This window comes from Taudactylus pleione, unplaced genomic scaffold (assembly GCF_031769625.1).
Source record: "Taudactylus pleione unplaced genomic scaffold, aTauple2 ptg000026l, whole genome shotgun sequence".
In the NCBI taxonomy this organism is placed as follows: Eukaryota; Metazoa; Chordata; class Amphibia; order Anura; family Myobatrachidae; genus Taudactylus; species Taudactylus pleione.
In genome coordinates this window covers 37,612,958-37,626,307 of record NW_028284428.1, presented here as the reverse complement: position 1 = coordinate 37,626,307, position 13,350 = coordinate 37,612,958, and the positions used below count along the sequence as shown (strand labels likewise).

Here is a 13,350-nt window from a genome sequence, read left to right as displayed (position 1 = left end):
TGCTTCAATACTTCACCTTCAGACACAGACTCGTTTTGTAATGTACTGAGGCTTTCTGTACATTATTACTTTTGTTACATTTATCGGAGATATAAATCCAGTGAGTAAAAACAGTGAGCGGAACATGACTACAGCAGGGACGTTACAGAAGTATGGACTATGGCACGTCTTAGACCCTGTGATGCCTCTTATTCATGGACTAAGGAAATCCCAGGGGGCTTGAAGAAGTCTTGCGAGAATGGCACCACGTCAATGACCTAGCACAACAGATCCAACACAGCGTTGGTGTCCTGCATAGGATCCACCGTTCACCCAACAACACGACAAGCCCCATGATGGAGCAGCCGCCATCATCCAGATGGAAGGAGGCAGAGAACATAGTAGTAGTAAGAGTTGGAACTGGGGGGGGATTGGTGCATGCAAAATTAATAAAGGTCTGGCTTGCCTTGGCACAGGGTAAGGAGCATATGGAGGGAACAGTGATATTGTGTAGGAAGGTAATGGTGGCCATACTGTAGGTAACTATTTACTAAACCTTGGATGGCGATAAACTGAACGGAGTAGCTAATAAGCTCCTACCGTGTTTCCCCGATAATAAGATACGGTCTTATTTTTTTTTTGGTTCCAAAAAACACCATAGGGCTTATTTTCGGGGTAGGTCTTATTTTAACTAACATTGACAGCCCCTTATGCAGGCCCCTCTGTAGCAGTGCCCTTTATGCAGGCCCCCCCTGTAGCAGTGGCCCTTATGCAGCCTCCCTTGTGTAGCAGTGCCCCTTATGCAGGCCCCCCCCCTGTAGCAGTGCCCCTTATGCAGCCTCCCTTGTGTAGCAGTGCCCCTTATGCAGGCCCCCCCCTGTAGCAGTGTCCTTTATGCAGGCCCCCTTATTGCAGTGCAAGTACGGTACTTACCTGAGTCACCGCCATCCGGGATGTCCCTTTCACTTGCGCGCTGACTGGATCTAATATGATCCAGCAGGCGAGGCCGCACAGGATCCTCAGCGCACGGGTGACGTCATGACGTCACCCGCGCACTGCATGACTGGGAACGCTGGTCTCTGCAGCGTTCCCAGCTCAAAAAGAAGAAAAGATAGGTCTTATTTTCGGGGTAGGGCTTATTTTAGACCGGGCTACAAAAGTAAGGGTAGGGCTTATTTTCAGGGTAGGTCTTATTATCGGGGAAACACGGTAACTGCTATGTAACTGGTAACCACTACTAATTTGCATTGCTTGATGACCATTTGCAGCCCTTCACAGTGTCATCGGTCCCAAGAGTTCCGAGGAATGATGTGCCAACCACGTTAGCCAGACATGAACCCAATCGAGCATTTATGGGACGAGGCGGAGAGGTCCATTCACACCCAAGATCCTGCACCTACAAATACCAGGGAGCTGTGGGAAGCGATACTTATGCATCTATCCTATGACTTTTGGCACTTCAGTGTATACAGTGGCAGTACAGGAGTTTATGTCACATGCAGTTATATTTATCAGTGCTGACACTTGGTAATATATGCAATTGTAGTGCAGGGATTGCAATCATATGCCATTTGTGTAGGGACAATACTGGCAGTTGGTTGTGTGCAATTATAGCACCAGGACTTTTTGCAGCATGCCATTTATGTTCAAACAGCAAGGGTAATTAATATTAATCTCAGTACATGGATTTATATCACATGCTTTTATTTTGAAACAATGGGGTCACGTAACAGTATATGCTGTTATAATACAACAATTCATTTCACATTCTATTAATAGTTAGATGTTACTGGCAGTCTCTGTTAGCAATTATAGTACATGGACATTATATTGAATGAAATTTCTGTTCAAACAATAGGACAATTGATATTATGGGCTCTATTTATTAACATTATTTTTACAAAAATAAAGTGAAAAAGGGTGTTTTCGCGCCCTTTTCACATTATTTTAGTATCACCTATAGTTATTACAAGGCAATTGGAGTAGAATTCATAAAATTCTACTCCAACCCCTAAGTATCACTTATTTTTATAGTAGTATGCCCCCATTAAAACTTGAAGTGCCCCTAATTGTGTGCCCCCAGTAGCATTTCCTCATTAGAAGTGCCCCCAGTAGTACTGTATGCCCCCATTAGTAGTGTCCTCGGCAGCAGCCGCCATCCCCCCATCCCATGCAGTGCCCCCAGTAGCGCCCCTTTACACAAACACACACAAAGAAGAAAAAAAAAAAACTTACCTGAATCCCCGCTCCTGCCATGACCGCAGCTGTCCGCTCCTCTCTGCAGCCGCAGCGGGGGGAGCCGGAAGACGGAGCTCATGACTGAGCTCCTGCCAGCTCCCTCCTTTTACGCAACAGCCAGTGAGAGTCTGTCTGACTCTCAATGGTTGCTATAACAAACACACTTCCTGCCACCGTGGCAGTGTTTTTGTAACAGTGTAGGGCAGACCGCTTTAACTGCGTTCTGCCCTACACTTGTGGAGCCCTGACATCAGATTCTCTCACAAGGAACCGACGTCAGGAGGCTGTGGTATAGCCTCGAAGGGGGATCTGAGTCAGGTGGGGAACACCCGAACAGTGTTCGGAGCTGTTCCAATTCTATGAAATCCGAACTGCTCATCCCTAATTATAAGTACAGGGGTTTATATCACATTCTATCTGCAATACATGGTCATAAACATGTGGACACCTGAATGTCATACCCATAGGAGCTTTCTCAACATCTTATTCCAAAAGAATTGCCATTAATATGGAGTTGGTCCTCCCAATGCTACTCTAACAACCTCAACTCTTCTGAAAAGGGTTTCCACTGGATTTTGGAACATCAGCCATAAAAGATTTATAGGGATTAAACAACGATTCCCAATCTGCATTCCAATTCTTCTCATAGGTGTTAAATGGAGATGCAGACAGGGATCTAAGTAAAGTAATCTAGTAAAACTCTTCCAAACCAAATCTGGCAAACCATTTTTTTCATGGACATTGATTTGTGCAGGTGATCATTGTCATGGATAAACAGGAAAGGAACTTCCTTCAAACTGTTGTCACAAAGTTTGAAGCACACAATTTTCTAAAATGTCATTATATACTGTAGCACTATGCTATTCTTTCACTGGAAATAAGTTAAAAACAGCCCCTGATCATCATTCTTACACCACCAAACTTTACAGATGGCATTTGTCATACTTCCAGAAGTGTGATTATTAGTCACTGCAAAAGAACACATTTCCACTCCTCCAGAGTTCCATGGCAATGTGCTACAACTAAGGCTGGTCATTCTGCATGGTGATCAGTGGCTTGTGTGTTGCTCTACCATAGAACCTTCTTCTTTTGCTGAAGATGAATCCAGAGGCAGTTTGGAAATCAGTAGTGAGTGTTGCATCCAAGGACAGGAGTTCCCAATCTACAAGCATATGTTCCCTTTTCAGATTCATATCTGAGCCATGTTGCTCCCAAACTATAATGCATCACCATATCAACACTAATAGTTGATAAGCTAGCTCTAGCAGCGCACAAATCTGAACTATAACAGTGCCATGTTGAAGGGTACTGAGCTTTTCATTCTATTGCTAATATTTGACTATGGAGATTGCATGACTATGTATGATTTTATGTACCTGTTAGCAATGGTTGTGGCTAAATTTAAAAAAATAAATAAATTAGAAGGGTTATCCATGTTCTGTTGGCCATGTAATGTATTATTAAATATTTTGGCCAAATAGTAACACTATACTAATATATATCACCATCTCAGAAATCTTGGGCGATGTTAATGAAGTCATAACAGGCAGGGGCATATCTATAATGGGTGTAGTGTGTGTGGTGCACACGGGCTCCAGGGTCCTATTATAGTCTTTATATTTACCTGTCTTTATATTTACCTGTCCGTTGTCTACAGAGTGCTGGAGGGCGTGGTTTCAAAAGAAAGGGGCGTGGTCACACAATAGTATTCCCAATTCAAATTACACCATACAGTAGCACAATCTTGATTCACCCCTGATTCACATTACATTACATTACACCACATAGTAGTGTCCCTTATTCATGTATGACACACAGCAGTGCCCCTTTTACACAATGCCCAAATTAGTACCGCATATACACGAAATGCACACAGTAGTAGTGCCACTTACACAGAGTGCCCACAGCAGTAGTGCCCCTTTGGCAATGCCCATTGTAGTGGTGCCCCTTATGCAGTGCCCCTAGTAGTGGTAGTGCCCCTTATACAGTGCCCCCAGTGGTGGTAGTGCCCCTTATGCAGTGCTCTCAGTAGTGGTGCCCCTTATGCAGTGCTCCTAGTAGTGGTAGTGCCCCTTATACAGTGCCCCCAGTAGTGGTAGTGCCCCTTATACAGTGCTCTCAGTAGTGGTGCCTTTTATGCAGTGCCCCCATTAGTGGTAGTGCACCTTATGCAGAGCCCACAGTGGTTGTGCCCCTTATGCAGTGCCCCCAGGATTGGTGCCCCTTATGCAGTACCACCAGTAGCGGTGCCCATTATTCAGTGTCCCCAGTAGTGGTGCCCCTTATGCAGAGCCCACAGTAGTGGTAATGCCCATTATGCAGTGCCAACAGGAGTGGTAGTGCCCCTTCTGCAGTGCCCACAGTGGTAGTGTCCCTTATTCAGTGACCCCAGTAGTGTTGCCCCTTATGCAGTGCCCCCAGTAGTGGTAGTGCCCCTTATGCAGTGCCCACAGTGGTAGTGCCCCTTATGCAGTGCCCCCAGTAGTGGTGATCCTTATGCAGTGCCACCAGGAGTGGTGTCCCCTTTAGTAATGCCCCCTGTAGAAGTAATGCCCCCAGTAGCAGTGCCCACAATAGTAATGTCCCCTGAGTAATATCTCAATAGTGAAGCCGCTTACACGCAAAAAAAAAAAAACATACCTTAAGCCCCGCTCCTGTGTCCACTGCCTCTGGTCTGCCTGGCTGCTCCTCTGAACTATGGGAGAGATGTCATGACGTCTCTCTCATAGTGTCCCGTGGGGGGAGCCAGAAGCCAGAGCTCAAGAGTGAGCTCCAGCCTCAGACTGCCGATGGCGCTGTGGGGAAGTAGCCGGGCACCTGCTGGTAATAAAATCTCAGCGGGCGCCCGGCAAATGGAGCCTCCCTGCAGCACTGGGCTGAGATGGGTCAGAGGAGGCGGAATGGATTCTGCCTCCAAATAGAAGTGATGGAACGCAGTTCCGCCCCATTCCGGCCCACTTTAACCACTGGAAATATGACGATATTGTGGTTGCAATAAAATAAGCAGCAATTAATTAGTGTGAAAATAGCTAAATAATCTAAAAAAATAAATAATGTAATAGAGAACAAAAATTTCTGGCAATCAAGACCAAATGAATTCAATTTACACATATGCAATTGCTAATACGGCTTGGTTTAAAAAAGGCATATTTATTTTTGTCTTCATACATTAGAAAAGGGTATATAACTGGTTAATAATATGGGTGAAACTTACATACATAGTCACAATCTGTATGGATATATATTTGTATAAAACATGGTGCACGGGGCGCAACAAAGTTACTTGGTCTCAAAGTAATCCAGCATAATAGCCAGCAAGGAAAAGGGGAAGTATTACCAGCCTGGGTAGCTTGATCCGTCCCGGCAATTAGCAAGGAGTCCTGCCGTGTTGCAATGGTGGGTGATCGGTATGAAATATCCCGACGCCGGAAGACCGGCGTGAAGATCCCGACACGGGATTAAGGTAAGTAACACTAACCCTATCCCCCCCTAACCCTCCCTTAGGGGTGCCTAACCCTAACTTCCCCCCCTAGTGCCTAACCCTAACTCCCCTTCTAAGTGCCTAAACCTAACCCCCCCTGTCCCCGCAGCCTAAACCTAAGTCTCCTGGGGGGTGCCTAACCCTAACCTCCCCCCGGGGTGCCTAACCCTAACCCCCCTTCCCCTAGCCTAACCCTCCCGGGGGGGTGCCTAGCCCTAAGTCCTCCCCCGGGGTAACCCCCCCCCGCGGTTGTTCGCGCCCGCCTTACCTTCGTTTGGTATGCCGGGCTTCAGGCTCCTGGCGAAGGGATAATGATATCATTAGTCCCCTGTCAGGATTGCACTGCCTGGAAGCCGGTGTTCAGCATTTCGACTGTTGGCTTCCTGACTGCATCCCAATGGTGGACAGTGGGTTAAGTTGGATATCAGAATGTAAATGCCAGTCCGGATATCTCAGAGTGATATTCCAAAGTTTGTAATAAGTATTGGGGTTGGTTGTGGATAATAAGGGGGACCCATACTCATTTTGTCCCCTGTATTTCCACAACCAGGACTGACTCACTGAGCCTGGTTCTGGTTTTTGAAAATATGGAGTGGACCCCTACATCTTTTGACCCCTGTATTTTTACAACCAGGACCAGCTCAGAAAAGCCAGGCGCTGGTTGTGCTTTAAGAGGGGGCATGCCTCTGTGTAACTCTCATCTGCTCAGACTATGCTCGCTAGCCTGAAGCAGGTCTATTATTTTAATTAAGTAATATTGTGGAGTTAAAAACTCTCTCTATTACATTGGCCGAGTTATATCTTCACAATGTCAAAACATATGGATGCAAGTTTTGCCATTGCGAGTTGTGGTGGCGTGAGAAACATGCAAGTTTACATGTTCTCGCACCCTTTTACATAGGGCAAGTTCTATAAATTTATAGCAGACCCTATTACATCTTCCATAGTCTTATGATGGCTCTCATTCAACAGAGAGAAAATGCATAACATTACTAAAGACTGTACTCAAACATATATTTTACATTAATTCTTCATTAAATAGAAATTTGTATGTGGTGTTCTTTATGACTTTAAGACACTAAAAGCATACCATCCAACATGACAAATATCCAGCATATATTCCAACGTGAAGCATTTTAGCTATACACTATAGTATAAAATAAAGTCCTTGGTAGGTGTCTGTCTGCTTGCTTGGGCTAATCTGGAGAACCAGTTGACTGATTTTGATGCGGTTTTCACTATTCTGTAGAGCATTTGTTGAGGAAAGTTTAGGTGTATGAAATATATATGTATGACAAAAGGGAGGCGAGCAGTGATGGTTTTAGTGAAGCAAGTCAATGAAAAAATGAACATCTGAGCACTTTCTTGGCTTACGTTATCTAAACCGTTAAAGATATATCACAATGATGGACTTTATTTTATACTATGTAGAGATGGATACATATTATCTGGTTTCTCCAGAAAAATTAGATGTAAGCCCTGTTTACTGATACAAAATTAAGTTTCTCACTTTTTTACCGTTCCCATATCATTTATGTGAAAAATTATTCTTTCATTCAAACGAGTCCAATTCCCAGAAAGAGTCTGCTTTGGCATGACAATAAAGCACAGGGACAGACACTTAACGAGGCTGGAGTTGATCCTTTTGCGTGTCACGTCAAAACTAAATCTTTTTATGTTGACGTCCGGAGGAAATACAACTAATGTCGTCCTAAAGGTAAGCTTATAAGAGACTATCACCGTAAATTCAAAATTGCTCCTGTGCGAAGACGTGGTGGGACGCTAGTTAATTATACAATAATATGCTCTAGTTCTATTTTTCAGTAAACTGAGCTGAAGTAATTAACATGTTAAAATTCTCCATTAAATGAGTTGTACAGATCCCCTGCAGTAAATGCTGATCTCTGGTTTTCTAAGTCATTGGCTGCAAAAGGTCTGAAACAAAGGGCATGACTGTCATACATGGCAGCACAATTAGAAGAGTAGCTCATGGTAAATTATATGCTGCCCCCTAAGGCTTTGGTCACCTCCTCCTCTCCCTTTAGTGCAACTGGTGTGTACATCCATTACTTCAACAGAAATAACTTATGTAGCACAGTTGGCATAATGGTTAGCATTGCAGCTTCACAGCTCTGAGGTCATGAGTGCAAGTCCTCACAAAGCAAATCTCTATGTGGAGTTTGTATGTACTCCCAATGTCTGCATGGGTTTCCTCTAGGGTTCTCTGGTTTCCTCTTACACTCAAAAAACATACTGGTCGGTTAATTGGCTTTTAACAAATATGAAACCTAGTGTACTGTATATGTGTATCCATGTGATAGAAAATATAGATTGTAAGCTTCACTGGGCAAGGACAGATGTGGATGGCTGGTAATAATAAATAATGGATAATAGTAGTGTTTGAGACAAGAACAATTTCCTAGGCAGTTACTGTTTTCAGTAACATTTAAGCTAGTAACACCTGCTTTCTAGTGCCCTTTTCACCAATAATATCAGAAGTAAATCTCTTGATTCTAGCTCGTAGATGATGGGTTACCTGTAGTCAGCATCTGTCTCCCTGCTTTATACACTGTATATGCAACAATACTGCCGGCTCTGCAGACCACAGTTGGGTAATGTAACTCTGCAGCATAATTCTACCATTTTGGATGTATACCATGTTGGAGTGTATGTTTCTTTTGCAGCTGTACTTTGACTTTGCATGCCAGATATATTGCTGCGCACAGCATGATATACTACTGTGTCTGCATCTTCTTAGACTGTAATGTGCAAATGAGAACACTAGTTAACATTCGCTCCCTGCAAATTCATTTTGAGCTGCATGCAGTTCTATAAATCTTCCATCATTTTGTCGCTAGAGTCTGTTTAAGCGTAAGTGGCATTTTAATGTTTGTCTCTTTCCTGCTAGTATTAAACAGTCCCCAGTGGTCAGCTCCAAATACACAGTCACACATGGCTGAGTACAATCTGTGGCCACTCGCCTTGTGCGTTTCTAGAGAGGCTAGAAATCAAACCCAAAACTGAACAGAGGGTGTATATTAGCATTCTTAATTTAGTCACACAGCTAAAACAGATTCATGACTTTGGAAAATGGACTGATATTTCACTGCAAACAAATTGGAATCACTAAGTTACCAGACTACGAGGACGATAACACGTTCATCTGTGAAATACAAATATTCCTTTTATTTGTTTTCCTTACATGTTATAATTATATTGTTTAGGGGGCAAACTAACCCATTTTGCATCATTAGCATACACTTAAAACAATTGTAAGAGAGTGTACATTTTTCTATGGTTAAAGTAAATTTGTAAGTTAACTCTGCTGCGTTTTTGGTTTAAGCCATTTCTATAGAATAACCCCCATGATCTTTACAGCTCCAGAACGGTTTCATTATATGTTTGTCTCTATAATTCAGTAAAAACAGGACAAAAACAAAAATTCAAAATGAAAACAAAGTGCTTTCTTATTTCATCTTGGCCAATGTGTGGCTTCAATTTATACATTTAATTTTAATAAAAATAAATAACTTACCAAAGTATGTTAGCCACCATGCTTGAAAATTGCAAAGAACACCATCTGGTAGCGTTTCGCTCTGGGAAAAAAAATTGGTAATTGGTAATAAGACAAACAACGACTAACATGACTCTATGGATATGACACTGTGCCGGTTCTGGGTCTAAACACAAAAATTGTAAAAAAAATGCATCTTTTATACGAATGTCATTTGTGGCGAGTGCACCTGTCTGGAAAGTTGGACGAACAATTTGTTTTTATATATATATAAATTAAATATATATATATATATATATATATATACACAATAGTAAACAAATCCTGCACACTCCCAAAATCATGAAATCAATGGAGGGTGCTAAGTCATAATGGATAAACATACATGCTGTATCAAGAAACTGATACCAGAAAAAAACAGCACTCCAGAGGTTAATGCAAAAAAATTTATGTAATTAATTCTCTTGAATGATGCATATCATCCCAAGATGGACTCCGGAATGACAATCACATTTACAGTAGTTTTCAGTCACAAATCAATAAAGTGCAATGTGCCAGGCATTATCAGCAGTAATAAAATACTTGCGAATAGTAGCATTCTAGGAGCCCAAGTACATAAGGATATGTTGTCAATGCAGCCCAACGGCCGTTTCGGTGCTGAATGGCACCTTCATCACGGAGCAACCACAATATATATACACAAATATGGATTTTCTGGCACTCACTGCATACTGCGGTAATATGACCCCGTTGCCCTCCATCACGAAGAAGATGGTAACCACTATCTTCTACACAAAGTCACACTATCGACGGCACTCAGGGATTAAAAGAGACACAAGACCAGGTTTGCAAAACCATTGATTGTTGGTGGTTTTTCCCGTAAGATTCAAAATGGCCATAATAATAGGTGCAAAATATGCCAGGTTTTACATAATATAGTCCATGTTTGAAGAGTGTTATTAATAAATAAAGTCACATCTACCATGTAAAAGGAAACTGAAACAAATTGCAAAATAAAAACATCTATTTTCTTCCCTTTTAAATGATCAAATGGGAACATGCTTTTTTTTGCTATGGACTGATTGCAAATATCAATGTAATAATTTAAACAGATCACATTTACATCCCCATATTGAGCCCCATATAGAGGACAAAATCACTGCTGCAAGGTTCGGTTTTGGGGCAATAATTAGGGGTGTGAGCATTGCCACCTGGGGTGCAGCATACTCCCTGCCTCTTGGCGCTTGTATTTAGAATAGCACTCTGCAGAGCCACCCTGCCCTTTTTGATCATAGCGGCAGCAGGAACCCTTTCTACATGACATCACAGGTGGGGATGGGGAGCGCATTATCACCCTGCTACGGCTCAGGTTTGTGTTGCTGTTTTTATTGCCACCTGTTACCAATAAACAGTAATGGCAATGATCAACTATTTAAGCTACTAAATAATAAACTAGAGATGAGCGGTTTGGTTTTGACTTGGTTCTTTTCACCGACTTAGCGGTTCGAGTTTATCTTATCGGCTATCCAAAACACGTGAGAGCCAGATAGCCAATAAGATGCCGTTATTGAGATCCGAACATAAGTGAGTAAAACTAAACCGCTCACCTCTAAAATAAAACCACAAATAAGACAAAAGAAGAATAAGATACTGAGATCTTACCATAATATAAGCAATACTGTCAAAGAAAGCTGCCACAGCCAAACTGAGGATCATTTTCTGTCAATGAGAAAAGGCATCACACATTAGTCCTAAAAACAACTTAAACATCACTATTTATATTTCAATGATATTTAAAAGGTTATGTATTTTTTAATTTATGTGGTAGACTAATAAGAAACATTTTGCCAGCATTTGTCTTCTATTATTTAAATCCAGATCTTCTCAATCTACAAAACGGAGTTAATTAAAGGACGGAAAATAAGGTAATATACTTGCAGTCTAAAATCATGAGAAGCAATAGGGGTGATTGATACGGAACAAGGGATGGAGCAGACTCATTTCATAAATCCAATATATTCAAATTTATGGAGAGCTGGGAGCACATACATGCAATTTCTCCCTGCAATTATAGGATGATTGCATGTAATCAGATTCCATTCCTTCAAGTATGTGTCTGGGAAATCTCAGGTTTGATATTCAAGAATAATCTCACTTAGGGTCTGATTCATAGGGGCACGCAGGGGCATCTGCATCTTTATGCTAATGCCGTGACTGATCTTCCGACTAAGACGCCCTCACAGGCAGCGGCGCTAATATGTCTATGGCACCAGTGGTCGCAACATGGAACATTGCACTATGGCAGGTGCAATTTCTCTGTCTGAACATGGTGTCCTTGTGCCAGCGCTACATGTCCACGGCTGACTAGCCACCCCATTACCTCTCAGAAATGCACATTGAAATCCACAGATCTTGCGTCCAAATTTCTTCTGCATCTCGGTGCCGTAGCTATCGGGATGCATGCGTAGTGCGACTCAGAACCATGCACAGTACTTCCAACATCTACTAACTGCATGCATATAGTTATTATGTGCAGTTAGTATGCACCTCTGAATCAGGCCCTTAGCGCAGAAGGAAACAATTGGTAATAATACAACCCCTGCTGCAATGCATGGTGGGCGCAAATACTGCATGCTGCACACACATACTGGCAAACTGTATTTTTTTACACTGCATTTTTAAAGCATGGATTAGTACTCTCATTCCTCACAACTCAGGTTGTACATTTTACATTCCCACCGTGCAGCACTAAGTGGTTTTCCCAGGTGTACCCCAGTACCTGGATTTGCTCATACTTCACAACTTTAAAAAGTTTCCCTTGAGAATAGTCCCTGGGAGGGGAGATGCAGCTGACAGTGTGGGGGGCAGGGCTGGGCACTTCACAAAATTAGGTCTAATAAGAGGGGACAAAGCGAAGATGATGAAATTATCAGGAAACACATCATGCCTCCTCCCTTATTGCACATTTCACTTGAAGGTGGATATGTGGAAGGGTGACTTACACTTCAAGGCATCCATAGGACTCCCCAAACATTTCAGGAGAATCGGCAAGAATGGATTGCTTTTAACTCTTAACTTCTTACCACTTGTCACGATCGGGCCCGCACTCAGAACTCCATCCAAGTCGGGTGGCCGTGACGGCAGGGTTTTACAAATTACTTTAACAACAAAATATAACTCATCTTCCACCACCAAGGAATTTGGGTAGGAATAACTCTTCCTAAAGCGGTCCTTCGGTTACACTCACAATATATATACGCTGTAAAAATCAGTAGAATGTGCCTCACTAGGCCGCAGGTCTAAAAACAGAATATTAGAACTAGAAATTAAGTTTTAATGTCAAGAATACTTCAAAGCTTATAGGTACAAAAAAAGTGTTACAAATAGTATTACAATTATTAAAAGTACACACAGATTACAGCCAATTTCAAAGAAAATGAAAATGGGAAAAATAAAAGTTCGGATATCACTTTCAGAATTGAACAATGCTGGAGTAGGGTTTCTCTGGGAAGAAATTCTGAATTTCTGGTGCATTCCAGCCAGTGTGGCTCCCATAAAGAATGGGCCCAAGCTGTCCAGTGTGCAGGGTTAATATACCCATTCTGTCATGCTTCCTCTCCCACAGAAATGGATTCTGAATTTCCTATTCAGCCCCTGTGGTACTAACTACACAATAGACTGGCTCATCCTTTAGGCGGGCAGACATTTTACTATCAACAGCATCCTCTGAAGTTTAATTAGGTTTTTGCATAAATGTAAACATTCTGGCCTGCTAGGCTGAACATTTGGTTAGCTGATATAATTTAAACATATATACAGTGGATCATCGGTCTATATCATAACACATACTGTTACCAATATTACTGTTAATATGTCCATTCCAATATGAAATGGACTTTATCAATATGCCATGACATCGCGGCATAGCGCAGCAATCGCCAGGCTGCCAGCACTAGCACAGTCCCTATAATGAGTTGGTACCTAACCCACTGCCTATCTAGTAAAAAGGGTATACTCGATACTGTTGTTATTAGAAAGGAAGATCTCAGACAGGATTAGGATCTTTCATAGAAAAAGTAACATATAATTGTCATATTGTACAATATTGACTCAGTAGCCACATGGCACTATTTAAGAC

General features: G+C 42.1%; 1 protein-coding gene across 3 annotated transcripts in view; it reads right to left on the bottom strand.

The window, feature by feature from the left end:
• Positions 1 to 13,350, bottom strand: part of LOC148539318 (uncharacterized) — an 896,509-nt gene that overhangs the window by 776,506 nt on the left and 106,653 nt on the right. For all 3 annotated transcript variants that reach the window (XM_088451557.1, XM_088451554.1, XM_088451555.1), the window contains exons 4-5: positions 10,875 to 10,931; positions 9,234 to 9,294 (exon numbers count right to left, since the gene is read on the bottom strand). In XM_088451557.1, the coding sequence (XP_088307683.1) occupies positions 9,234 to 9,294; positions 10,875 to 10,931 (118 nt within the window). The remainder of the gene's footprint in view (positions 1 to 9,233; positions 9,295 to 10,874; positions 10,932 to 13,350) is intronic.